The following is a 25,173-nucleotide window of genomic DNA, read 5'->3' as shown; positions in this document are numbered from 1 at the left end:
CCTGCACAACCCGCCAACACGGTGGCTGCTCCCGTCGGGCACATTGGGAAGGGGCGGCCAGGGGGCTGGGACACCGCTTACCGCACGGCACCCGGTCCCTCCGCTCCGGCCGGCACCGAGGTGGAATCGTGCGCTCCGCCCCGCCTGTTGCTCACGGCCCGGCCCAGGGCGCGGAGGGCGGCGCCGGCGCGGATCCGCGGGGCGGGCGCAAGGCGGGGACGGGGCCTCTGCGCCCGGGCCGCCTCCTCGGCCTATAACTGAGCCCCCGGGCTCCTCGCTCCCACACGGCCCCCACCGGACCCCTGAAGCGGCTTCGCCCCTTGCTTTGGACCTCGGGCCTCACTGCTCCTCCAGATGGACCCCAAGTGCTCCTGCCCCACTGGTAAGGGAGCCCTCCCTGGCTTGGAGCCTTAGGATGCCCCCTTCCCAGGCACAGGACGAGAAGGGAGGGCTTTGAGTTTGAGCTCGGGAGGACTCCTGTCACGGGTCCAGGGCTTTCTTGGTAGCCAGGCTCCTGAGGGCACGTCAGTCTCCCTTTGCCTCTCTGTTGACACTGAGGGCACGGAGGCTCCAGGCTGTCCTTCTTGAGGTCACCCAGCAGGCCAGGGGATTGCTAGACCGGGACCCAGTGTCTGGAGGAGGCCTCGGAGCTGCCAGGACTTGATGGGAGGAGCGGACGCTGCCTCTTTGGGGTTCAGGCCATGGGCCCCGGCCTCCAGCCCCCAGCCCCAGTCGGCCTGGGCTGGGTCTGGAGCCCGGGACCTTCCCTGTGGAGTCCCATCAGGAGGGGACCTACTCTCCTTGGACCAGAAGAGAGGAGCTGGGGCTTCTCTATCCGCCTGAGTGGACACGAGCTCCCAGGGCTGGGTCCTGACAGAGGAGGAGGGCTCAGGGAGGCATCGCTGACCGTCTGCTGTAGCTCCTGCATCCCTGTCCCCGCTCACTGCTGGCCTTTCCCTTCCCGGCAGGCGGCTCCTGCGGCTGCGCTGGCTCCTGCACCTGCAAAGCCTGCAGATGCACCTCCTGCAAGAAGAGTGAGTGTGCGGGGCCTTCTCTGGGAATGCGGGGTCTGGGCTGAGTGCGAGGAGGGAGCCCAGAGCTCAGCGGGCAGGCAGGAGCAGGACAGTGACCAAACTTCCCGGCACCCCCCCTCACCAGGAAGGGATTCACAATCAGAGCTGGAATCACCTTCGGCATGACCGAGACCCAGGCGCGCACTAGAGAACAGGGAGACTGAGGCCCAGACGGGTCACCAACAAACCACCTCAGACCTGTCACTAGAACTAGTCCTCCTGCCTCCTGAGTCACGCTTCTGAATCCTCTCAGGGACCGAAGCACTTTAGGGACATGAACCAGTGGCCGTGCGTGGCTTCTCGGACCTGGTGCAGCCCCTTCCTGTCGAAGCAGCCCAGAGCTTCCCTATCCCGAGCGGGAGCTGCTCTGTGAGGGCTTTGCCTCCACTTTGATCCTGAGGACTTGGCTCACATCACTGGTGGTGCTGGGGGCTGGCTTTCTCTTGTCCCCAGAGGCCCTGCTCACTGCCTCTCCAAAGGCGCCGTGTGCCCTGTCCTGGGCGCAGATGGGCCGGGCAACCTGAACCTAGTGTGTGAGAGCAATTACCTCAGGACAGAGGACACCATCGTAAACTCAGGGTCTGGGCCTGAGGGCGGCTGGGGCCAGGCCTGCTGCTGGGAAGGGTGGTTCCGGACAACGCGTGGTCCGACTGCACGCTGCCCTTGCCTCCCCAGGCCGCTGCTCCTGCTGCCCCGTGGGCTGCGCCAAGTGTGCCCAGGGCTGCGTCTGCAAAGGGGCCTCGGACAAGTGCAGCTGCTGTGCCTGATGTCGCGGAGAGCCTGCCCCGGGTGTCAACAGAGCAAGCAGGACAAACCTGCATTGGACCGTTTTTCACACAACCGGACCTGACGCTACATTCCTTTTTCTATGAAATATGTGAGTTGTAATAAAAGCTGTTGACTTTATTCTGGCTCTGTCTTCCTTGGTCTGTCTTGGACAAAGAGACTCCGTGCCCATCAGGGCTGGCGTGGGGAACTGGGCTGGACGTGCGGAGACCTCGGCTCTGGACCAGAGAGTACCCCGGCACACCCCACACCCCCAACACACACACACACACACACACACACACACACACACACACACACACACACACACTGAGCCCCTTAGCCGCTTAGGTTAATTGGAGCTCCCGTTTCTCAGCTCCACAGGATACCCTCGCCCGATGACATAGGGCATTGGACACACAGGGGACACACTCCCTCTACTGCCCTTAGGAGTAGGGGTTGCAGAGAAAGTTGTCCATTTCTCGTTTTCCTTCTCTGGGGGCCCCTGCCAAACTCAGTCCTCGGTGACGAGAGCCTGGAAAGTACCCAGAGGGGATGGAATCCCACACCCCTCTTGTGTGACTTCTGCACGGGGCTTGCGTCTAAAACACGCTGGAAAGACCTCTCTGTATTTTCTGCCACAGCTTTAACCCTGGTCAGTAAAAAGGATCGCCAAGAAAACGTGTCAAAGGACACGATATGTGACACCCAGTTCTCCCTGCAACACGTAAAACCACCTTCACACGTGGAGGAGCAATTCTGAAAACTGGGCGCTCTCCTATGCTGCTCATACATTGAAAGTGCGCCCGAGTCCTGGGAACACTTCACAGATGCCCCACTGTGTGGACCACACACGCCTGGAGCAGCTCTGCCCCCTGCCTCCCCACAGGGAACATCAGTCTTGGCTTGCCCAGGGCTACGGGCACCCGTGACAGCTCCCTGCGGGGGCTTGGCTCTGAATCTTCGCAAGTTCCTCCCTAGGTCAGGCTGACATCTTCCCTTCCCTCAAAACCCAGCCCGTGGCTACCTGACATCCCGAAAGAAAGTGATTTGGATTTGGTGGGAATTTCCCAGCTGTTTCCCTGAGACTTGGTTTCAGAAGAAGGACTTCATGTGTTCCTCTGCAGAGTGACGGTGGTGCTGCAGTGCGGGGCGGGGGGGGGTGGGGTGCCTGCTGGGGTTTATTAGCAACAAGTGTGTGCTGAGGGAACAGGTAGTGTATTTCAGGTGTTGGGCCCCCTGGCGGTCTGGGGAGGGAACTCCTATTTGATGGGCACTCCGAGAGAAAGAGGAGACACGTGGCTCAGAAGTCAGGACCAAGATCGGCCACAGGTGCTCCGAGTGCAGAGGGCATTTCGGGAGCCGGCCCGTGCTGCGTGCGTGGGCGTTGGTGTCAGGCACTCAGGTTCACAGCCGCCATGCCACTTCCTGACCTGGCAAGTCACTGATACTCTCTGAGATTTCATTTCCTCCTTTCCATACAAAAGATTCATTTCAAGGAGGGGCAATAAGCGAGATAGTGGCCTGGCTCCTAGCTCGGGCTTCCCGAACGGTGTCCTGTACGATCGCCCTCTCCACACTGACATTTGTGCACAGAGAATCCTTGAGCTCCCCACAAGCTCCTGGAGAAAGGCTCCCTGGTTTGCGAGCAAGCTCACGGTGAGGGCAGAGATGGATAGGAACCTTGCTTATCCAGTGCCAGAGGGCGTGGGGATGTCCTCCAACAAGCCCCGTGCAACGAGTCACCGCCACAGCGTTTGGACAGACTCGGTGAACCTGCGTGGTCTGGAGTGATGGTGCCAACTCCAGAGAGGTTAAGCAACTTACCCGAGGGCACACAGCCTATACTCAGAGGACTAAACCTACACTGCAGCTGTCTCACCTCCCGGCCACACGGTGCCGGTTATGACATCACGGGAGGCTGAATCCGGCCTCTCCTTTTTCAGGGCTGCAAGGGTCTTCGCAGACAGTCCAGCTGTGCTCCTGGCTGCAGAGGTGGGCGGCTGGAGCCCAAAGAGGTCACAGAGCTGTGCGGAGGGTTCTGAGTGCCGGCTCAGGGCTTTCCCACTGCTGCCTCTGTGCCAGGTGCTCAGTGTTCTCACCCTTCATGGGATGACGTGGTGTCCGGTTGGGCGCGGGGCTGCAGTCAGCCTGCAGGAGGGCCAGTCCCATCTGTGTCACATATAGCCACGTGACATAACCTGTCTGTGGCTCAGTCTCCTGTGCCCTAAAGGGCAAAGTAATAGTGTCTGGCTCTCGGGATTAAAGAACTGAATACATGCAAAGAAGGTCAGAATACACTGGGCACTCAGTGAGTAATCTACCACATCGCCCATTCATTTATTTATCTATTTACTTATTTGCTATCATCAGCCTAGGAGACATTGTTCTCCTTCCAGACACGCAAGCAAGGACGGTGTGTTTAGCTCTGTGCTCTGGGCCGTCCCCATCAACCCTGTGAGCGTGGGACCAGTTCCCCCGAGAGGGTTATCCTGCCTTCACGCAAAGAGCCGTTGACACACTACAGATAGAAAGCCGTGAGGGACACAGTCCGTGCCCTCCTCACAGACACAGAAGGATCCTGTCACTTCTGCTGTCACCTGCATCAGGATTTCCTTACCATTTTCTTTTCAGTGATTTTGTGAAATACGTTATACCAAAAAATAAAAAAAAAAACCTCTTGAACACTACTGAAGGAGAGAGTCAGAAGGTAGCCACAGAATCATAAATACGCTCCTACTGGGTCACCTTGGTCGCCCCCAGGATTGAGCTGGACGTGGTGGAGACGGGCTGAGGACACAGCTCTGGGCCAAAGGGGAGCTTTCTCACTGACTCCCTCTTTCAGCTGCGAAGCGACAAAAACACAGAAGCAGGGCACCACTCCCCAGCACTGTGTGCCTGCCTCAGCAGCCTCCTTGTACCGTAGGTACTTTGGCCTTTGGGAAACGGGCTCCTGACTGCCGTCTCCCTTCCCGGTTGGTGTGACAACTCAAAGAGCAAAAGTGACTAACAAGGCTTGGCATGGACTCCACGGTGAATAACTGTCAGGACTACTCAAAGGGAACTATGCACTCGTCTCGCTTTGTTATTCAACGCCAGGTCTGCCTGTCACCTACAATGATGCCGCCCCTGGGGAAGCGTCCCATGGCTAGGGAACCTCCACCCTGGCGTGGGGGTGGGCCGGCTACAGTGAGGAGCGCCCCTGGAAAGTTTAGGCAAAGAAGCCCCCGGAGAAATGAGCCAGGACCCCTCCAGGAAAGGAAAACACAAGTGGCGACTCGCGGCTGAAGCCAATGTTCACCGCGCTGCGGTTACAGGAGGCGGTACCGGAAAAATGCTTCCAAAGGACCGTGGTGGCAACGCCTGGGGACACATGGGGTCGGCGAAACGGTGGTGAGGGTCACATCCGCCTGCGCTCTCTGACAGCGCTCCCCGGCTCCAGCCAAGCCAGGGGACACGAGAGGGAGGCGGGGGCTGTTCTCAGGCTGCAGGAAACGGCGACCCGGAGGCCGGCGGCGGCGGGGCCTGGGGCGGGGAAGGCCGGAGGACGCGGGAGCCGGATTCCTGCACAACCCGCCAACACGGTGGCTGCTCCCGTCGGGCACATTGGGAAGGGGCGGCCAGGGGGCTGGGACACCGCTTACCGCACGGCACCCGGTCCCTCCGCTCCGGCCGGCACCGAGGTGGAATCGTGCGCTCCGCCCCGCCTGTTGCTCACGGCCCGGCCCAGGGCGCGGAGGGCGGCGCCGGCGCGGATCCGCGGGGCGGGCGCAAGGCGGGGGCGGGGCCTCTGCGCCCGGGCCGCCTCCTCGGCCTATAACTGAGCCCCCGGGCTCCTCGCTCCCACACGGCCCCCACCGGACCCCTGAAGCGGCTTCGCCCCTTGCTTTGGACCTCGGGCCTCACTGCTCCTCCAGATGGACCCCAAGTGCTCCTGCCCCACTGGTAAGGGAGCCCTCCCTGGCTTGGAGCCTTAGGATGCCCCCTTCCCAGGCACAGGACGAGAAGGGAGGGCTTTGAGTTTGAGCTCGGGAGGACTCCTGTCACGGGTCCAGGGCTTTCTTGGTAGCCAGGCTCCTGAGGGCACGTCAGTCTCCCTTTGCCTCTCTGTTGACACTGAGGGCACGGAGGCTCCAGGCTGTCCTTCTTGAGGTCACCCAGCAGGCCAGGGGATTGCTAGACCGGGACCCAGTGTCTGGAGGAGGCCTCGGAGCTGCCAGGACTTGATGGGAGGAGCGGACGCTGCCTCTTTGGGGTTCAGGCCATGGGCCCCGGCCTCCAGCCCCCAGCCCCATTCGGCCTGGGCTGGGTCTGGAGCCCGGGACCTTCCCTGTGGAGTCCCATCAGGAGGGGACCTACTCTCCTTGGACCAGAAGAGAGGACGTGGGGCTTCTCTATCCGCCTGAGTGGACACGAGCTCCCAGGGCTGGGTCCTGACAGAGGAGGAGGGCTCAGGGAGGCATCGCTGACCGTCTGCTGTAGCTCCTGCATCCCTGTCCCCGCTCACTGCTGGCCTTTCCCTTCCCGGCAGGCGGCTCCTGCGGCTGCGCTGGCTCCTGCACCTGCAAAGCCTGCAGATGCACCTCCTGCAAGAAGAGTGAGTGTGCGGGGCCTTCTCTGGGAATGCGGGGTCTGGGCTGAGTGCGAGGAGGGAGCCCAGAGCTCAGCGGGCAGGCAGGAGCAGGACAGTGACCAAACTTCCCGGCACCCCCCCTCACCAGGAAGGGATTCACAATCAGAGCTGGAATCACCTTCGGCATGACCGAGACCCAGGCGCGCACTAGAGAACAGGGAGACTGAGGCCCAGACGGGTCACCAACAAACCACCTCAGACCTGTCACTAGAACTAGTCCTCCTGCCTCCTGAGTCACGCTTCTGAATCCTCTCAGGGACCGAAGCACTTTAGGGACATGAACCAGTGGCCGTGCGTGGCTTCTCGGACCTGGTGCAGCCCCTTCCTGTCGAAGCAGCCCAGAGCTTCCCTATCCCGAGCGGGAGCTGCTCTGTGAGGGCTTTGCCTCCACTTTGATCCTGAGGACTTGGCTCACATCACTGGTGGTGCTGGGGGCTGGCTTTCTCTTGTCCCCAGAGGCCCTGCTCACTGCCTCTCCAAAGGCGCCGTGTGCCCTGTCCTGGGCGCAGATGGGCCGGGCAACCTGAACCTAGTGTGTGAGAGCAATTACCTCAGGACAGAGGACACCATCGTAAACTCAGGGTCTGGGCCTGAGGGCGGCTGGGGCCAGGCCTGCTGCTGGGAAGGGTGGTTCCGGACAACGCGTGGTCCGACTGCACGCTGCCCTTGCCTCCCCAGGCCGCTGCTCCTGCTGCCCCGTGGGCTGCGCCAAGTGTGCCCAGGGCTGCGTCTGCAAAGGGGCCTCGGACAAGTGCAGCTGCTGTGCCTGATGTCGCGGAGAGCCTGCCCCGGGTGTCAACAGAGCAAGCAGGACAAACCTGCATTGGACCGTTTTTCACACAACCGGACCTGACGCTACATTCCTTTTTCTATGAAATATGTGAGTTGTAATAAAAGCTGTTGACTTTATTCTGGCTCTGTCTTCCTTGGTCTGTCTTGGACAAAGAGACTCCGTGCCCATCAGGGCTGGCGTGGGGAACTGGGCTGGACGTGCGGAGACCTCGGCTCTGGACCAGAGAGTACCCCGGCACACCCCACACCCCCAACACACACACACACACACACACACACACACACACACACACACACACACACTGAGCCCCTTAGCCGCTTAGGTTAATTGGAGCTCCCGTTTCTCAGCTCCACAGGATACCCTCGCCCGATGACATAGGGCATTGGACACACAGGGGACACACTCCCTCTACTGCCCTTAGGAGTAGGGGTTGCAGAGAAAGTTGTCCATTTCTCGTTTTCCTTCTCTGGGGGCCCCTGCCAAACTCAGTCCTCGGTGACGAGAGCCTGGAAAGTACCCAGAGGGGATGGAATCCCACACCCCTCTTGTGTGACTTCTGCACGGGGCTTGCGTCTAAAACACGCTGGAAAGACCTCTCTGTATTTTCTGCCACAGCTTTAACCCTGGTCAGTAAAAAGGATCGCCAAGAAAACGTGTCAAAGGACACGATATGTGACACCCAGTTCTCCCTGCAACACGTAAAACCACCTTCACACGTGGAGGAGCAATTCTGAAAACTGGGCGCTCTCCTATGCTGCTCATACATTGAAAGTGCGCCCGAGTCCTGGGAACACTTCACAGATGCCCCACTGTGTGGACCACACACGCCTGGAGCAGCTCTGCCCCCTGCCTCCCCACAGGGAACATCAGTCTTGGCTTGCCCAGGGCTACGGGCACCCGTGACAGCTCCCTGCGGGGGCTTGGCTCTGAATCTTCGCAAGTTCCTCCCTAGGTCAGGCTGACATCTTCCCTTCCCTCAAAACCCAGCCCGTGGCTACCTGACATCCCGAAAGAAAGTGATTTGGATTTGGTGGGAATTTCCCAGCTGTTTCCCTGAGACTTGGTTTCAGAAGAAGGACTTCATGTGTTCCTCTGCAGAGTGACGGTGGTGCTGCAGTGCGGGGCGGGGGGGGGTGGGGTGCCTGCTGGGGTTTATTAGCAACAAGTGTGTGCTGAGGGAACAGGTAGTGTATTTCAGGTGTTGGGCCCCCTGGCGGTCTGGGGAGGGAACTCCTATTTGATGGGCACTCCGAGAGAAAGAGGAGACACGTGGCTCAGAAGTCAGGACCAAGATCGGCCACAGGTGCTCCGAGTGCAGAGGGCATTTCGGGAGCCGGCCCGTGCTGCGTGCGTGGGCGTTGGTGTCAGGCACTCAGGTTCACAGCCGCCATGCCACTTCCTGACCTGGCAAGTCACTGATACTCTCTGAGATTTCATTTCCTCCTTTCCATACAAAAGATTCATTTCAAGGAGGGGCAATAAGCGAGATAGTGGCCTGGCTCCTAGCTCGGGCTTCCCGAACGGTGTCCTGTACGATCGCCCTCTCCACACTGACATTTGTGCACAGAGAATCCTTGAGCTCCCCACAAGCTCCTGGAGAAAGGCTCCCTGGTTTGCGAGCAAGCTCACGGTGAGGGCAGAGATGGATAGGAACCTTGCTTATCCAGTGCCAGAGGGCGTGGGGATGTCCTCCAACAAGCCCCGTGCAACGAGTCACCGCCACAGCGTTTGGACAGACTCGGTGAACCTGCGTGGTCTGGAGTGATGGTGCCAACTCCAGAGAGGTTAAGCAACTTACCCGAGGGCACACAGCCTATACTCAGAGGACTAAACCTACACTGCAGCTGTCTCACCTCCCGGCCACACGGTGCCGGTTATGACATCACGGGAGGCTGAATCCGGCCTCTCCTTTTTCAGGGCTGCAAGGGTCTTCGCAGACAGTCCAGCTGTGCTCCTGGCTGCAGAGGTGGGCGGCTGGAGCCCAAAGAGGTCACAGAGCTGTGCGGAGGGTTCTGAGTGCCGGCTCAGGGCTTTCCCACTGCTGCCTCTGTGCCAGGTGCTCAGTGTTCTCACCCTTCATGGGATGACGTGGTGTCCGGTTGGGCGCAGGGCTGCAGTCAGCCTGCAGGAGGGCCAGTCCCATCTGTGTCACATATAGCCACGTGACATAACCTGTCTGTGGCTCAGTCTCCTGTGCCCTAAAGGGCAAAGTAATAGTGTCTGGCTCTCGGGATTAAAGAACTGAATACATGCAAAGAAGGTCAGAATACACTGGGCACTCAGTGAGTAATCTACCACATCGCCCATTCATTTATTTATCTATTTATTTATTTGCTATCATCAGCCTAGGAGACATTGTTCTCCTTCCAGACACGCAAGCAAGGACGGTGTGTTTAGCTCTGTGCTCTGGGCCGTCCCCATCAACCCTGTGAGCGTGGGACCAGTTCCCCCGAGAGGGTTATCCTGCCTTCACGCAAAGAGCCGTTGACACACTACAGATAGAAAGCCGTGAGGGACACAGTCCGTGCCCTCCTCACAGACACAGAAGGATCCTGTCACTTCTGCTGTCACCTGCATCAGGATTTCCTTACCATTTTCTTTTCAGTGATTTTGTGAAATACGTTATACCAAAAAATAAAAAAAAAAACCTCTTGAACACTACTGAAGGAGAGAGTCAGAAGGTAGCCACAGAATCATAAATACGCTCCTACTGGGTCACCTTGGTCGCCCCCAGGATTGAGCTGGACGTGGTGGAGACGGGCTGAGGACACAGCTCTGGGCCAAAGGGGAGCTTTCTCACTGACTCCCTCTTTCAGCTGCGAAGCGACAAAAACACAGAAGCAGGGCACCACTCCCCAGCACTGTGTGCCTGCCTCAGCAGCCTCCTTGTACCGTAGGTACTTTGGCCTTTGGGAAACGGGCTCCTGACTGCCGTCTCCCTTCCCGGTTGGTGTGACAACTCAAAGAGCAAAAGTGACTAACAAGGCTTGGCATGGACTCCACGGTGAATAACTGTCAGGACTACTCAAAGGGAACTATGCACTCGTCTCGCTTTGTTATTCAACGCCAGGTCTGCCTGTCACCTACAATGATGCCGCCCCTGGGGAAGCGTCCCATGGCTAGGGAACCTCCACCCTGGCGTGGGGGTGGGCCGGCTACAGTGAGGAGCGCCCCTGGAAAGTTTAGGCAAAGAAGCCCCCGGAGAAATGAGCCAGGACCCCTCCAGGAAAGGAAAACACAAGTGGCGACTCGCGGCTGAAGCCAATGTTCACCGCGCTGCGGTTACAGGAGGCGGTACCGGAAAAATGCTTCCAAAGGACCGTGGTGGCAACGCCTGGGGACACATGGGGTCGGCGAAACGGTGGTGAGGGTCACATCCGCCTGCGCTCTCTGACAGCGCTCCCCGGCTCCAGCCAAGCCAGGGGACACGAGAGGGAGGCGGGGGCTGTTCTCAGGCTGCAGGAAACGGCGACCCGGAGGCCGGCGGCGGCGGGGCCTGGGGCGGGGAAGGCCGGAGGACGCGGGAGCCGGATTCCTGCACAACCCGCCAACACGGTGGCTGCTCCCGTCGGGCACATTGGGAAGGGGCGGCCAGGGGGCTGGGACACCGCTTACCGCACGGCACCCGGTCCCTCCGCTCCGGCCGGCACCGAGGTGGAATCGTGCGCTCCGCCCCGCCTGTTGCTCACGGCCCGGCCCAGGGCGCGGAGGGCGGCGCCGGCGCGGATCCGCGGGGCGGGCGCAAGGCGGGGGCGGGGCCTCTGCGCCCGGGCCGCCTCCTCGGCCTATAACTGAGCCCCCGGGCTCCTCGCTCCCACACGGCCCCCACCGGACCCCTGAAGCGGCTTCGCCCCTTGCTTTGGACCTCGGGCCTCACTGCTCCTCCAGATGGACCCCAAGTGCTCCTGCCCCACTGGTAAGGGAGCCCTCCCTGGCTTGGAGCCTTAGGATGCCCCCTTCCCAGGCACAGGACGAGAAGGGAGGGCTTTGAGTTTGAGCTCGGGAGGACTCCTGTCACGGGTCCAGGGCTTTCTTGGTAGCCAGGCTCCTGAGGGCACGTCAGTCTCCCTTTGCCTCTCTGTTGACACTGAGGGCACGGAGGCTCCAGGCTGTCCTTCTTGAGGTCACCCAGCAGGCCAGGGGATTGCTAGACCGGGACCCAGTGTCTGGAGGAGGCCTCGGAGCTGCCAGGACTTGATGGGAGGAGCGGACGCTGCCTCTTTGGGGTTCAGGCCATGGGCCCCGGCCTCCAGCCCCCAGCCCCAGTCGGCCTGGGCTGGGTCTGGAGCCCGGGACCTTCCCTGTGGAGTCCCATCAGGAGGGGACCTACTCTCCTTGGACCAGAAGAGAGGAGCTGGGGCTTCTCTATCCGCCTGAGTGGACACGAGCTCCCAGGGCTGGGTCCTGACAGAGGAGGAGGGCTCAGGGAGGCATCGCTGACCGTCTGCTGTAGCTCCTGCATCCCTGTCCCCGCTCACTGCTGGCCTTTCCCTTCCCGGCAGGCGGCTCCTGCGGCTGCGCTGGCTCCTGCACCTGCAAAGCCTGCAGATGCACCTCCTGCAAGAAGAGTGAGTGTGCGGGGCCTTCTCTGGGAATGCGGGGTCTGGGCTGAGTGCGAGGAGGGAGCCCAGAGCTCAGCGGGCAGGCAGGAGCAGGACAGTGACCAAACTTCCCGGCACCCCCCCTCACCAGGAAGGGATTCACAATCAGAGCTGGAATCACCTTCGGCATGACCGAGACCCAGGCGCGCACTAGAGAACAGGGAGACTGAGGCCCAGACGGGTCACCAACAAACCACCTCAGACCTGTCACTAGAACTAGTCCTCCTGCCTCCTGAGTCACGCTTCTGAATCCTCTCAGGGACCGAAGCACTTTAGGGACATGAACCAGTGGCCGTGCGTGGCTTCTCGGACCTGGTGCAGCCCTTTCCTGTCGAAGCAGCCCAGAGCTTCCCTATCCCGAGCGGGAGCTGCTCTGTGAGGGCTTTGCCTCCACTTTGATCCTGAGGACTTGGCTCACATCACTGGTGGTGCTGGGGGCTGGCTTTCTCTTGTCCCCAGAGGCCCTGCTCACTGCCTCTCCAAAGGCGCCGTGTGCCCTGTCCTGGGCGCAGATGGGCCGGGCAACCTGAACCTAGTGTGTGAGAGCAATTACCTCAGGACAGAGGACACCATCGTAAACTCAGGGTCTGGGCCTGAGGGCGGCTGGGGCCAGGCCTGCTGCTGGGAAGGGTGGTTCCGGACAACGCGTGGTCCGACTGCACGCTGCCCTTGCCTCCCCAGGCCGCTGCTCCTGCTGCCCCGTGGGCTGCGCCAAGTGTGCCCAGGGCTGCGTCTGCAAAGGGGCCTCGGACAAGTGCAGCTGCTGTGCCTGATGTCGCGGAGAGCCTGCCCCGGGTGTCAACAGAGCAAGCAGGACAAACCTGCATTGGACCGTTTTTCACACAACCGGACCTGACGCTACATTCCTTTTTCTATGAAATATGTGAGTTGTAATAAAAGCTGTTGACTTTATTCTGGCTCTGTCTTCCTTGGTCTGTCTTGGACAAAGAGACTCCGTGCCCATCAGGGCTGGCGTGGGGAACTGGGCTGGACGTGCGGAGACCTCGGCTCTGGACCAGAGAGTACCCCGGCACACCCCACACCCCCAACACACACACACACACACACACACACACACACACACACACACACACACACTGAGCCCCTTAGCCGCTTAGGTTAATTGGAGCTCCCGTTTCTCAGCTCCACAGGATACCCTCGCCCGATGACATAGGGCATTGGACACACAGGGGACACACTCCCTCTACTGCCCTTAGGAGTAGGGGTTGCAGAGAAAGTTGTCCATTTCTCGTTTTCCTTCTCTGGGGGCCCCTGCCAAACTCAGTCCTCGGTGACGAGAGCCTGGAAAGTACCCAGAGGGGATGGAATCCCACACCCCTCTTGTGTGACTTCTGCACGGGGCTTGCGTCTAAAACACGCTGGAAAGACCTCTCTGTATTTTCTGCCACAGCTTTAACCCTGGTCAGTAAAAAGGATCGCCAAGAAAACGTGTCAAAGGACACGATATGTGACACCCAGTTCTCCCTGCAACACGTAAAACCACCTTCACACGTGGAGGAGCAATTCTGAAAACTGGGCGCTCTCCTATGCTGCTCATACATTGAAAGTGCGCCCGAGTCCTGGGAACACTTCACAGATGCCCCACTGTGTGGACCACACACGCCTGGAGCAGCTCTGCCCCCTGCCTCCCCACAGGGAACATCAGTCTTGGCTTGCCCAGGGCTACGGGCACCCGTGACAGCTCCCTGCGGGGGCTTGGCTCTGAATCTTCGCAAGTTCCTCCCTAGGTCAGGCTGACATCTTCCCTTCCCTCAAAACCCAGCCCGTGGCTACCTGACATCCCGAAAGAAAGTGATTTGGATTTGGTGGGAATTTCCCAGCTGTTTCCCTGAGACTTGGTTTCAGAAGAAGGACTTCATGTGTTCCTCTGCAGAGTGACGGTGGTGCTGCAGTGCGGGGCGGGGGGGGGTGGGGTGCCTGCTGGGGTTTATTAGCAACAAGTGTGTGCTGAGGGAACAGGTAGTGTATTTCAGGTGTTGGGCCCCCTGGCGGTCTGGGGAGGGAACTCCTATTTGATGGGCACTCCGAGAGAAAGAGGAGACACGTGGCTCAGAAGTCAGGACCAAGATCGGCCACAGGTGCTCCGAGTGCAGAGGGCATTTCGGGAGCCGGCCCGTGCTGCGTGCGTGGGCGTTGGTGTCAGGCACTCAGGTTCACAGCCGCCATGCCACTTCCTGACCTGGCAAGTCACTGATACTCTCTGAGATTTCATTTCCTCCTTTCCATACAAAAGATTCATTTCAAGGAGGGGCAATAAGCGAGATAGTGGCCTGGCTCCTAGCTCGGGCTTCCCGAACGGTGTCCTGTACGATCGCCCTCTCCACACTGACATTTGTGCACAGAGAATCCTTGAGCTCCCCACAAGCTCCTGGAGAAAGGCTCCCTGGTTTGCGAGCAAGCTCACGGTGAGGGCAGAGATGGATAGGAACCTTGCTTATCCAGTGCCAGAGGGCGTGGGGATGTCCTCCAACAAGCCCCGTGCAACGAGTCACCGCCACAGCGTTTGGACAGACTCGGTGAACCTGCGTGGTCTGGAGTGATGGTGCCAACTCCAGAGAGGTTAAGCAACTTACCCGAGGGCACACAGCCTATACTCAGAGGACTAAACCTACACTGCAGCTGTCTCACCTCCCGGCCACACGGTGCCGGTTATGACATCACGGGAGGCTGAATCCGGCCTCTCCTTTTTCAGGGCTGCAAGGGTCTTCGCAGACAGTCCAGCTGTGCTCCTGGCTGCAGAGGTGGGCGGCTGGAGCCCAAAGAGGTCACAGAGCTGTGCGGAGGGTTCTGAGTGCCGGCTCAGGGCTTTCCCACTGCTGCCTCTGTGCCAGGTGCTCAGTGTTCTCACCCTTCATGGGATGACGTGGTGTCCGGTTGGGCGCAGGGCTGCAGTCAGCCTGCAGGAGGGCCAGTCCCATCTGTGTCACATATAGCCACGTGACATAACCTGTCTGTGGCTCAGTCTCCTGTGCCCTAAAGGGCAAAGTAATAGTGTCTGGCTCTCGGGATTAAAGAACTGAATACATGCAAAGAAGGTCAGAATACACTGGGCACTCAGTGAGTAATCTACCACATCGCCCATTCATTTATTTATCTATTTATTTATTTGCTATCATCAGCCTAGGAGACATTGTTCTCCTTCCAGACACGCAAGCAAGGACGGTGTGTTTAGCTCTGTGCTCTGGGCCGTCCCCATCAACCCTGTGAGCGTGGGACCAGTTCCCCCGAGAGGGTTATCCTGCCTTCACGCAAAGAGCCGTTGACACACTACAGATAGAAAGCCGTGAGGGACACAGTCCGTGCCCTCCTCACAGACACAGAAGGATCCTGTCACTTCTGCTGTCACCTGCATCAGGATTTCCTTACCATTTTCTTTTCAGTGATTTTGTGAAATACGTTATACCAAAAAATAAAAAAAAAAACCTCTTGAACACTACTGAAGGAGAGAGTCAGAAGGTAGCCACAGAATCATAAATACGCTCCTACTGGGTCACCTTGGTCGCCCCCAGGATTGAGCTGGACGTGGTGGAGACGGGCTGAGGACACAGCTCTGGGCCAAAGGGGAGCTTTCTCACTGACTCCCTCTTTCAGCTGCGAAGCGACAAAAACACAGAAGCAGGGCACCACTCCCCAGCACTGTGTGCCTGCCTCAGCAGCCTCCTTGTACCGTAGGTACTTTGGCCTTTGGGAAACGGGCTCCTGACTGCCGTCTCCCTTCCCGGTTGGTGTGACAACTCAAAGAGCAAAAGTGACTAACAAGGCTTGGCATGGACTCCACGGTGAATAACTGTCAGGACTACTCAAAGGGAACTATGCACTCGTCTCGCTTTGTTATTCAACGCCAGGTCTGCCTGTCACCTACAATGATGCCGCCCCTGGGGAAGCGTCCCATGGCTAGGGAACCTCCACCCTGGCGTGGGGGTGGGCCGGCTACAGTGAGGAGCGCCCCTGGAAAGTTTAGGCAAAGAAGCCCCCGGAGAAATGAGCCAGGACCCCTCCAGGAAAGGAAAACACAAGTGGCGACTCGCGGCTGAAGCCAATGTTCACCGCGCTGCGGTTACAGGAGGCGGTACCGGAAAAATGCTTCCAAAGGACCGTGGTGGCAACGCCTGGGGACACATGGGGTCGGCGAAACGGTGGTGAGGGTCACATCCGCCTGCGCTCTCTGACAGCGCTCCCCGGCTCCAGCCAAGCCAGGGGACACGAGAGGGAGGCGGGGGCTGTTCTCAGGCTGCAGGAAACGGCGACCCGGAGGCCGGCGGCGGCGGGGCCTGGGGCGGGGAAGGCCGGAGGACGCGGGAGCCGGATTCCTGCACAACCCGCCAACACGGTGGCTGCTCCCGTCGGGCACATTGGGAAGGGGCGGCCAGGGGGCTGGGACACCGCTTACCGCACGGCACCCGGTCCCTCCGCTCCGGCCGGCACCGAGGTGGAATCGTGCGCTCCGCCCCGCCTGTTGCTCACGGCCCGGCCCAGGGCGCGGAGGGCGGCGCCGGCGCGGATCCGCGGGGCGGGCGCAAGGCGGGGGCGGGGCCTCTGCGCCCGGGCCGCCTCCTCGGCCTATAACTGAGCCCCCGGGCTCCTCGCTCCCACACGGCCCCCACCGGACCCCTGAAGCGGCTTCGCCCCTTGCTTTGGACCTCGGGCCTCACTGCTCCTCCAGATGGACCCCAAGTGCTCCTGCCCCACTGGTAAGGGAGCCCTCCCTGGCTTGGAGCCTTAGGATGCCCCCTTCCCAGGCACAGGACGAGAAGGGAGGGCTTTGAGTTTGAGCTCGGGAGGACTCCTGTCACGGGTCCAGGGCTTTCTTGGTAGCCAGGCTCCTGAGGGCACGTCAGTCTCCCTTTGCCTCTCTGTTGACACTGAGGGCACGGAGGCTCCAGGCTGTCCTTCTTGAGGTCACCCAGCAGGCCAGGGGATTGCTAGACCGGGACCCAGTGTCTGGAGGAGGCCTCGGAGCTGCCAGGACTTGATGGGAGGAGCGGACGCTGCCTCTTTGGGGTTCAGGCCATGGGCCCCGGCCTCCAGCCCCCAGCCCCAGTCGGCCTGGGCTGGGTCTGGAGCCCGGGACCTTCCCTGTGGAGTCCCATCAGGAGGGGACCTACTCTCCTTGGACCAGAAGAGAGGACGTGGGGCTTCTCTATCCGCCTGAGTGGACACGAGCTCCCAGGGCTGAGTCCTGACAGAGGAGGAGGGCTCAGGGAGGCATCGCTGACCGTCTGCTGTAGCTCCTGCATCCCTGTCCCCGCTCACTGCTGGCCTTTCCCTTCCCGGCAGGCGGCTCCTGCGGCTGCGCTGGCTCCTGCACCTGCAAAGCCTGCAGATGCACCTCCTGCAAGAAGAGTGAGTGTGCGGGGCCTTCTCTGGGAATGCGGGGTCTGGGCTGAGTGCGAGGAGGGAGCCCAGAGCTCAGCGGGCAGGCAGGAGCAGGACAGTGACCAAACTTCCCGGCACCCCCCCTCACCAGGAAGGGATTCACAATCAGAGCTGGAATCACCTTCGGCATGACCGAGACCCAGGCGCGCACTAGAGAACAGGGAGACTGAGGCCCAGACGGGTCACCAACAAACCACCTCAGACCTGTCACTAGAACTAGTCCTCCTGCCTCCTGAGTCACGCTTCTGAATCCTCTCAGGGACCGAAGCACTTTAGGGACATGAACCAGTGGCCGTGCGTGGCTTCTCGGACCTGGTGCAGCCCCTTCCTGTCGAAGCAGCCCAGAGCTTCCCTATCCCGAGCGGGAGCTGCTCTGTGAGGGCTTTGCCTCCACTTTGATCCTGAGGACTTGGCTCACATCACTGGTGGTGCTGGGGGCTGGCTTTCTCTTGTCCCCAGAGGCCCTGCTCACTGCCTCTCCAAAGGCGCCGTGTGCCCTGTCCTGGGCGCAGATGGGCCGGGCAACCTGAACCTAGTGTGTGAGAGCAATTACCTCAGGACAGAGGACACCATCGTAAACTCAGGGTCTGGGCCTGAGGGCGGCTGGGGCCAGGCCTGCTGCTGGGAAGGGTGGTTCCGGACAACGCGTGGTCCGACTGCACGCTGCCCTTGCCTCCCCAGGCCGCTGCTCCTGCTGCCCCGTGGGCTGCGCCAAGTGTGCCCAGGGCTGCGTCTGCAAAGGGGCCTCGGACAAGTGCAGCTGCTGTGCCTGATGTCGCGGAGAGCCTGCCCCGGGTGTCAACAGAGCAAGCAGGACAAACCTGCATTGGACCGTTTTTCACACAACCGGACCTGACGCTACATTCCTTTTTCTATGAAATATGTGAGTTGTAATAAAAGCTGTTGACTTTATTCTGGCTCTGTCTTCCTTGGTCTGTCTTGGACAAAGAGACTCCGTGCCCATCAGGGCTGGCGTGGGGAACTGGGCTGGACGTGCGGAGACCTCGGCTCTGGACCAGAGAGTACCCCGGCACACCCCACACCCCCAACACACACACACACACACACACACACACACACACACACACTGAGCCCCTTAGCCGCTTAGGTTAATTGGAGCTCCCGTTTCTCAGCTCCACAGGATACCCTCGCCCGATGACATAGGGCATTGGACACACAGGGGACACACTCCCTCTACTGCCCTTAGGAGTAGGGGTTGCAGAGAAAGTTGTCCATTTCTCGTTTTCCTTCTCTGGGGGCCCCTGCCAAACTCAGTCCTCGGTGACGAGAGCCTGGAAAGTACCCAGAGGGGATGGAATCCCACACCCCTCTTGTGTGACTTCTGCACGGGGCTTGCGTCTAAAACACGCTGGAAAGACCTCTCTGTATTTTCTGCCACAGCTTTAACCCTGGTCAGTAAAAAGGATCGCCAAGAAAACGTGTCAAAGGACACGATATGTGACACCCAGTTCTCCCTGCAACACGTAAAACCACCTTCACACGTGGAGGAGCAATTCTGAAAACTGGGCGCTCTCCTATGCTGCTCATACATTGAAAGTGCGCCCGAGTCCTGGGAACACTTCACAGATGCCCCACTGTGTGGACCACACACGCCTGGAGCAGCTCTGCCCCCTGCCTCCCCACAGGGAACATCAGTCTTGGCTTGCCCAGGGCTACGGGCACCCGTGACAGCTCCCTGCGGGGGCTTGGCTCTGAATCTTCGCAAGTTCCTCCCTAGGTCAGGCTGACATCTTCCCTTCCCTCAAAACCCAGCCCGTGGCTACCTGACACCCCGAAAGAAAGTGATTTGGATTTGGTGGGAATTTCCCAGCTGTTTCCCTGAGACTTGGTTTCAGAAGAAGGACTTCATGTGTTCCTCTGCAGAGTGACGGTGGTGCTGCAGTGCGGGGCGGGGGGGGGTGGGGTGCCTGCTGGGGTTTATTAGCAACAAGTGTGTGCTGAGGGAACAGGTAGTGTATTTCAGGTGTTGGGCCCCCTGGCGGTCTGGGGAGGGAACTCCTATTTGATGGGCACTCCGAGAGAAAGAGGAGACACGTGGCTCAGAAGTCAGGACCAAGATCGGCCACAGGTGCTCCGAGTGCAGAGGGCATTTCGGGAGCCGGCCCGTGCTGCGTGCGTGGGCGTTGGTGTCAGGCACTCAGGTTCACAGCCGCCATGCCACTTCCTGACCTGGCAAGTCACTGATACTCTCTGAGATTTCATTTCCTCCTTTCCATACAAAAGATTCATTTCAAGGAGGGGCAATAAGCGAGATAGTGGCCTGGCTCCTAGCTCGGGCTTCCCGAACGGTGTCCTGTACGATCGCCCTCTCCACACTGACATTTGTGCACAGAGAATCCTTGAGCTCCCCACAAGCTCCTGGAGAAAGGCTCCCTGGTTTGCGAGCAAGCTCACGGTGAGGGCAGAGATGGATAGGAACCTTGCTTATCCAGTGCCAGAGGGCGTGGGGATGTCCTCCAACAAGCCCCGTGCAACGAGTCACCGCCACAGCGTTTGGACAGACTCGGTGAACCTGCGTGGTCTGGAGTGATGGTGCCAACTCCAGAGAGGTTAAGCAACTTACCCGAGGGCACACAGCCTATACTCAGAGGACTAAACCTACACTGCAGCTGTCTCACCTCCCGGCCACACGGTGCCGGTTATGACATCACGGGAGGCTGAATCCGGCCTCTCCTTTTTCAGGGCTGCAAGGGTCTTCGCAGACAGTCCAGCTGTGCTCCTGGCTGCAGAGGTGGGCGGCTGGAGCCCAAAGAGGTCACAGAGCTGTGCGGAGGGTTCTGAGTGCCGGCTCAGGGCTTTCCCACTGCTGCCTCTGTGCCAGGTGCTCAGTGTTCTCACCCTTCATGGGATGACGTGGTGTCCGGTTGGGCGCAGGGCTGCAGTCAGCCTGCAGGAGGGCCAGTCCCATCTGTGTCACATATAGCCACGTGACATAACCTGTCTGTGGCTCAGTCTCCTGTGCCCTAAAGGGCAAAGTAATAGTGTCTGGCTCTCGGGATTAAAGAACTGAATACATGCAAAGAAGGTCAGAATACACTGGGCACTCAGTGAGTAATCTACCACATCGCCCATTCATTTATTTATCTATTTATTTATTTGCTATCATCAGCCTAGGAGACATTGTTCTCCTTCCAGACACGCAAGCAAGGACGGTGTGTTTAGCTCTGTGCTCTGGGCCGTCCCCATCAACCCTGTGAGCGTGGGACCAGTTCCCCCGAGAGGGTTATCCTGCCTTCACGCAAAGAGCCGTTGACACACTACAGATAGAAAGCCGTGAGGGACACAGTCCGTGCCCTCCTCACAGACACAGAAGGATCCTGTCACTTCTGCTGTCACCTGCATCAGGATTTCCTTACCATTTTCTTTTCAGTGATTTTGTGAAATACGTTATACCAAAAAATAAAAAAAAAAACCTCTTGAACACTACTGAAGGAGAGAGTCAGAAGGTAGCCACAGAATCATAAATACGCTCCTACTGGGTCACCTTGGTCGCCCCCAGGATTGAGCTGGACGTGGTGGAGACGGGCTGAGGACACAGCTCTGGGCCAAAGGGGAGCTTTCTCACTGACTCCCTCTTTCAGCTGCGAAGCGACAAAAACACAGAAGCAGGGCACCACTCCCCAGCACTGTGTGCCTGCCTCAGTAGCCTCCTTGTACCGTAGGTACTTTGGCCTTTGGGAAACGGGCTCCTGACTGCCGTCTCCCTTCCCGGTTGGTGTGACAACTCAAAGAGCAAAAGTGACTAACAAGGCTTGGCATGGACTCCACGGTGAATAACTGTCAGGACTACTCAAAGGGAACTATGCACTCGTCTCGCTTTGTTATTCAACGCCAGGTCTGCCTGTCACCTACAATGATGCCGCCCCTGGGGAAGCGTCCCATGGCTAGGGAACCTCCACCCTGGCGTGGGGGTGGGCCGGCTACAGTGAGGAGCGCCCCTGGAAAGTTTAGGCAAAGAAGCCCCCGGAGAAATGAGCCAGGACCCCTCCAGGAAAGGAAAACACAAGTGGCGACTCGCGGCTGAAGCCAATGTTCACCGCGCTGCGGTTACAGGAGGCGGTACCGGAAAAATGCTTCCAAAGGACCGTGGTGGCAACGCCTGGGGACACATGGGGTCGGCGAAACGGTGGTGAGGGTCACATCCGCCTGCGCTCTCTGACAGCGCTCCCCGGCTCCAGCCAAGCCAGGGGACACGAGAGGGAGGCGGGGGCTGTTCTCAGGCTGCAGGAAACGGCGACCCGGAGGCCGGCGGCGGCGGGGCCTGGGGCGGGGAAGGCCGGAGGACGCGGGAGCCGGATTCCTGCACAACCCGCCAACACGGTGGCTGCTCCCGTCGGGCACATTGGGAAGGGGCGGCCAGGGGGCTGGGACACCGCTTACCGCACGGCACCCGGTCCCTCCGCTCCGGCCGGCACCGAGGTGGAATCGTGCGCTCCGCCCCGCCTGTTGCTCACGGCCCGGCCCAGGGCGCGGAGGGCGGCGCCGGCGCGGATCCGCGGGGCGGGCGCAAGGCGGGGGCGGGGCCTCTGCGCCCGGGCCGCCTCCTCGGCCTATAACTGAGCCCCCGGGCTCCTCGCTCCCACACGGCCCCCACCGGACCCCTGAAGCGGCTTCGCCCCTTGCTTTGGACCTCGGGCCTCACTGCTCCTCCAGATGGACCCCAAGTGCTCCTGCCCCACTGGTAAGGGAGCCCTCCCTGGCTTGGAGCCTTAGGATGCCCCCTTCCCAGGCACAGGACGAGAAGGGAGGGCTTTGAGTTTGAGCTCGGGAGGACTCCTGTCACGGGTCCAGGGCTTTCTTGGTAGCCAGGCTCCTGAGGGCACGTCAGTCTCCCTTTGCCTCTCTGTTGACACTGAGGGCACGGAGGCTCCAGGCTGTCCTTCTTGAGGTCACCCAGCAGGCCAGGGGATTGCTAGACCGGGACCCAGTGTCTGGAGGAGGCCTCGGAGCTGCCAGGACTTGATGGGAGGAGCGGACGCTGCCTCTTTGGGGTTCAGGCCATGGGCCCCGGCCTCCAGCCCCCAGCCCCAGTCGGCCTGGGCTGGGTCTGGAGCCCGGGACCTTCCCTGTGGAGTCCCATCAGGAGGGGACCTACTCTCCTTGGACCAGAAGAGAGGAGCTGGGGCTTCTCTATCCGCCTGAGTGGACACGAGCTCCCAGGGCTGAGTCCTGACAGAGGAGGAGGGCTCAGGGAGGCATCGCTGACCGTCTGCTGTAGCTCCTGCATCCCTGTCCCCGCTCACTGCTGGCCTTTCCCTTCCCGGCAGGCGGCTCCTGCGGCTGCGCTGGCTCCTGCACCTGCAAAGCCTGCAGATGCACCTCCTGCAAGAAGAGTGAGTGTGCGGGGCCTTCTCTGGGAATGCGGGGTCTGGGCTGAGTGCGAGGAGGGAGCCCAGAGCTCAGCGGGCAGGCAGGAGCAGGACAGTGACCAAACTTCCCGGCACCCCCCCTCACCAGGAAGGGATTCACAATCAGAGCTGGAATCACCTTCGGCATGACCGAGACCCAGGCGCGCACTAGAGAACAGGGAGACTGAGGCCCAGACGGGTCACCAACAAACCACCTCAGACCTGTCACTAGAACTAGTCCTCCTGCCTCCTGAGTCACGCTTCTGAATCCTCTCAGGGACCGAAGCACTTTAGGGACATGAACCAGTGGCCGTGCGTGGCTTCTCGGACCTGGTGCAGCCCTTTCCTGTCGAAGCAGCCCAGAGCTTCCCTATCCCGAGCGGGAGCTGCTCTGTGAGGGCTTTGCCTCCACTTTGATCCTGAGGACTTGGCTCACATCACTGGTGGTGCTGGGGGCTGGCTTTCTCTTGTCCCCAGAGGCCCTGCTCACTGCCTCTCCAAAGGCGCCGTGTGCCCTGTCCTGGGCGCAGATGGGCCGGGCAACCTGAACCTAGTGTGTGAGAGCAATTACCTCAGGACAGAGGACACCATCGTAAACTCAGGGTCTGGGCCTGAGGGCGGCTGGGGCCAGGCCTGCTGCTGGGAAGGGTGGTTCCGGACAACGCGTGGTCCGACTGCACGCTGCCCTTGCCTCCCCAGGCCGCTGCTCCTGCTGCCCCGTGGGCTGCGCCAAGTGTGCCCAGGGCTGCGTCTGCAAAGGGGCCTCGGACAAGTGCAGCTGCTGTGCCTGATGTCGCGGAGAGCCTGCCCCGGGTGTCAACAGAGCAAGCAGGACAAACCTGCATTGGACCGTTTTTCACACAACCGGACCTGACGCTACATTCCTTTTTCTATGAAATATGTGAGTTGTAATAAAAGCTGTTGACTTTATTCTGGCTCTGTCTTCCTTGGTCTGTCTTGGACAAAGAGACTCCGTGCCCATCAGGGCTGGCGTGGGGAACTGGGCTGGACGTGCGGAGACCTCGGCTCTGGACCAGAGAGTACCCCGGCACACCCCACACCCCCAACACACACACACACACACACACACACACACACACACACACACACTGAGCCCCTTAGCCGCTTAGGTTAATTGGAGCTCCCGTTTCTCAGCTCCACAGGATACCCTCGCCCGATGACATAGGGCATTGGACACACAGGGGACACACTCCCTCTACTGCCCTTAGGAGTAGGGGTTGCAGAGAAAGTTGTCCATTTCTCGTTTTCCTTCTCTGGGGGCCCCTGCCAAACTCAGTCCTCGGTGACGAGAGCCTGGAAAGTACCCAGAGGGGATGGAATCCCACACCCCTCTTGTGTGACTTCTGCACGGGGCTTGCGTCTAAAACACGCTGGAAAGACCTCTCTGTATTTTCTGCCACAGCTTTAACCCTGGTCAGTAAAAAGGATCGCCAAGAAAACGTGTCAAAGGACACGATATGTGACACCCAGTTCTCCCTGCAACACGTAAAACCACCTTCACACGTGGAGGAGCAATTCTGAAAACTGGGCGCTCTCCTATGCTGCTCATACATTGAAAGTGCGCCCGAGTCCTGGGAACACTTCACAGATGCCCCACTGTGTGGACCACACACGCCTGGAGCAGCTCTGCCCCCTGCCTCCCCACAGGGAACATCAGTCTTGGCTTGCCCAGGGCTACGGGCACCCGTGACAGCTCCCTGCGGGGGCTTGGCTCTGAATCTTCGCAAGTTCCTCCCTAGGTCAGGCTGACATCTTCCCTTCCCTCAAAACCCAGCCCGTGGCTACCTGACATCCCGAAAGAAAGTGATTTGGATTTGGTGGGAATTTCCCAGCTGTTTCCCTGAGACTTGGTTTCAGAAGAAGGACTTCATGTGTTCCTCTGCAGAGTGACGGTGGTGCTGCAGTGCGGGGAGGGGGGGGGGGTGCCTGCTGGGGTTTATTAGCAACAAGTGTGTGCTGAGGGAACAGGTAGTGTATTTCAGGTGTTGGGCCCCCTGGCGGTCTGGGGAGGGAACTCCTATTTGATGGGCACTCCGAGAGAAAGAGGAGACACGTGGCTCAGAAGTCAGGACCAAGATCGGCCACAGGTGCTCCGAGTGCAGAGGGCATTTCGGGAGCCGGCCCGTGCTGCGTGCGTGGGCGTTGGTGTCAGGCACTCAGGTTCACAGCCGCCATGCCACTTCCTGACCTGGCAAGTCACTGATACTCTCTGAGATTTCATTTCCTCCTTTCCATACAAAAGATTCATTTCAAGGAGGGGCAATAAGCGAGATAGTGGCCTGGCTCCTAGCTCGGGCTTCCCGAACGGTGTCCTGTACGATCGCCCTCTCCACACTGACATTTGTGCACAGAGAATCCTTGAGCTCCCCACAAGCTCCTGGAGAAAGGCTCCCTGGTTTGCGAGCAAGCTCACGGTGAGGGCAGAGATGGATAGGAACCTTGCTTATCCAGTGCCAGAGGGCGTGGGGATGTCCTCCAACAAGCCCCGTGCAACGAGTCACCGCCACAGCGTTTGGACAGA

General features: G+C 59.8%; 5 protein-coding genes across 5 annotated transcripts; all 5 read left to right on the top strand.

Annotated features, from left to right (window-relative positions):
* The first annotated feature begins 354 nt into the window (after positions 1-354).
* On the top strand, positions 355-1,840 carry LOC136141054 (metallothionein-1E-like). Its single transcript, XM_065899196.1, has 3 exons — positions 355-382; positions 969-1,034; positions 1,749-1,840. Exons 1-3 carry the CDS (start codon positions 355-357, stop codon positions 1,838-1,840), a joined length of 186 nt encoding a protein of 61 aa, XP_065755268.1.
* Positions 1,841-5,755: 3,915 nt separating this feature from the next.
* Positions 5,756-7,241, top strand: LOC136140683 (metallothionein-1E-like). The gene is made up of 3 exons (XM_065898854.1): positions 5,756-5,783; positions 6,370-6,435; positions 7,150-7,241. The coding sequence occupies exons 1-3, from the start codon at positions 5,756-5,758 to the stop codon at positions 7,239-7,241; spliced, it is 186 nt and encodes a 61-aa protein (XP_065754926.1).
* A 3,911-nt stretch (positions 7,242-11,152) lies between these two features.
* Positions 11,153-12,638, top strand: LOC136140640 (metallothionein-1E-like). The gene is made up of 3 exons (XM_065898810.1): positions 11,153-11,180; positions 11,767-11,832; positions 12,547-12,638. Exons 1-3 carry the CDS (start codon positions 11,153-11,155, stop codon positions 12,636-12,638), a joined length of 186 nt encoding a protein of 61 aa, XP_065754882.1.
* A 3,911-nt stretch (positions 12,639-16,549) lies between these two features.
* On the top strand, positions 16,550-18,035 carry LOC136140533 (metallothionein-1E-like). The gene is made up of 3 exons (XM_065898678.1): positions 16,550-16,577; positions 17,164-17,229; positions 17,944-18,035. The coding sequence occupies exons 1-3, from the start codon at positions 16,550-16,552 to the stop codon at positions 18,033-18,035; spliced, it is 186 nt and encodes a 61-aa protein (XP_065754750.1).
* A 3,901-nt stretch (positions 18,036-21,936) lies between these two features.
* LOC136140485 (metallothionein-1E-like) lies at positions 21,937-23,422 on the top strand. The gene is made up of 3 exons (XM_065898616.1): positions 21,937-21,964; positions 22,551-22,616; positions 23,331-23,422. The coding sequence occupies exons 1-3, from the start codon at positions 21,937-21,939 to the stop codon at positions 23,420-23,422; spliced, it is 186 nt and encodes a 61-aa protein (XP_065754688.1).
* The last annotated feature ends 1,751 nt before the right edge of the window (positions 23,423-25,173 follow it).

Source organism: Phocoena phocoena, chromosome 20 (genome assembly GCF_963924675.1).
Source record: "Phocoena phocoena chromosome 20, mPhoPho1.1, whole genome shotgun sequence".
Lineage (NCBI taxonomy): Eukaryota > Metazoa > Chordata > Mammalia > Artiodactyla > Phocoenidae > Phocoena > Phocoena phocoena.
Note: the sequence above shows the minus strand (reverse complement) of the source record. Positions and strands in the feature narration are given on the sequence as shown.

What these genes read in the sequence shown, in the direction of transcription:
- LOC136141054 (XM_065899196.1), top strand. Translation starts at nt 355, where the DNA reads ATGGACCCCAAGTGCTCCTGCCCCACTG. An exon ending in CAAGTGCTCCTGCCCCACTG is followed by an intron (nt 383 to 968) that starts GTAAGGGAGCCC and finishes CCTTCCCGGCAG; the next exon opens with GCGGCTCCTGCGGCTGCGCT. An exon ending in ATGCACCTCCTGCAAGAAGA is followed by an intron (nt 1,035 to 1,748) that starts GTGAGTGTGCGG and finishes TTGCCTCCCCAG; the next exon opens with GCCGCTGCTCCTGCTGCCCC.
- LOC136140683 (XM_065898854.1), top strand. Translation starts at nt 5,756, where the DNA reads ATGGACCCCAAGTGCTCCTGCCCCACTG. An exon ending in CAAGTGCTCCTGCCCCACTG is followed by an intron (nt 5,784 to 6,369) that starts GTAAGGGAGCCC and finishes CCTTCCCGGCAG; the next exon opens with GCGGCTCCTGCGGCTGCGCT. An exon ending in ATGCACCTCCTGCAAGAAGA is followed by an intron (nt 6,436 to 7,149) that starts GTGAGTGTGCGG and finishes TTGCCTCCCCAG; the next exon opens with GCCGCTGCTCCTGCTGCCCC.
- LOC136140640 (XM_065898810.1), top strand. Translation starts at nt 11,153, where the DNA reads ATGGACCCCAAGTGCTCCTGCCCCACTG. An exon ending in CAAGTGCTCCTGCCCCACTG is followed by an intron (nt 11,181 to 11,766) that starts GTAAGGGAGCCC and finishes CCTTCCCGGCAG; the next exon opens with GCGGCTCCTGCGGCTGCGCT. An exon ending in ATGCACCTCCTGCAAGAAGA is followed by an intron (nt 11,833 to 12,546) that starts GTGAGTGTGCGG and finishes TTGCCTCCCCAG; the next exon opens with GCCGCTGCTCCTGCTGCCCC.
- LOC136140533 (XM_065898678.1), top strand. Translation starts at nt 16,550, where the DNA reads ATGGACCCCAAGTGCTCCTGCCCCACTG. An exon ending in CAAGTGCTCCTGCCCCACTG is followed by an intron (nt 16,578 to 17,163) that starts GTAAGGGAGCCC and finishes CCTTCCCGGCAG; the next exon opens with GCGGCTCCTGCGGCTGCGCT. An exon ending in ATGCACCTCCTGCAAGAAGA is followed by an intron (nt 17,230 to 17,943) that starts GTGAGTGTGCGG and finishes TTGCCTCCCCAG; the next exon opens with GCCGCTGCTCCTGCTGCCCC.
- LOC136140485 (XM_065898616.1), top strand. Translation starts at nt 21,937, where the DNA reads ATGGACCCCAAGTGCTCCTGCCCCACTG. An exon ending in CAAGTGCTCCTGCCCCACTG is followed by an intron (nt 21,965 to 22,550) that starts GTAAGGGAGCCC and finishes CCTTCCCGGCAG; the next exon opens with GCGGCTCCTGCGGCTGCGCT. An exon ending in ATGCACCTCCTGCAAGAAGA is followed by an intron (nt 22,617 to 23,330) that starts GTGAGTGTGCGG and finishes TTGCCTCCCCAG; the next exon opens with GCCGCTGCTCCTGCTGCCCC.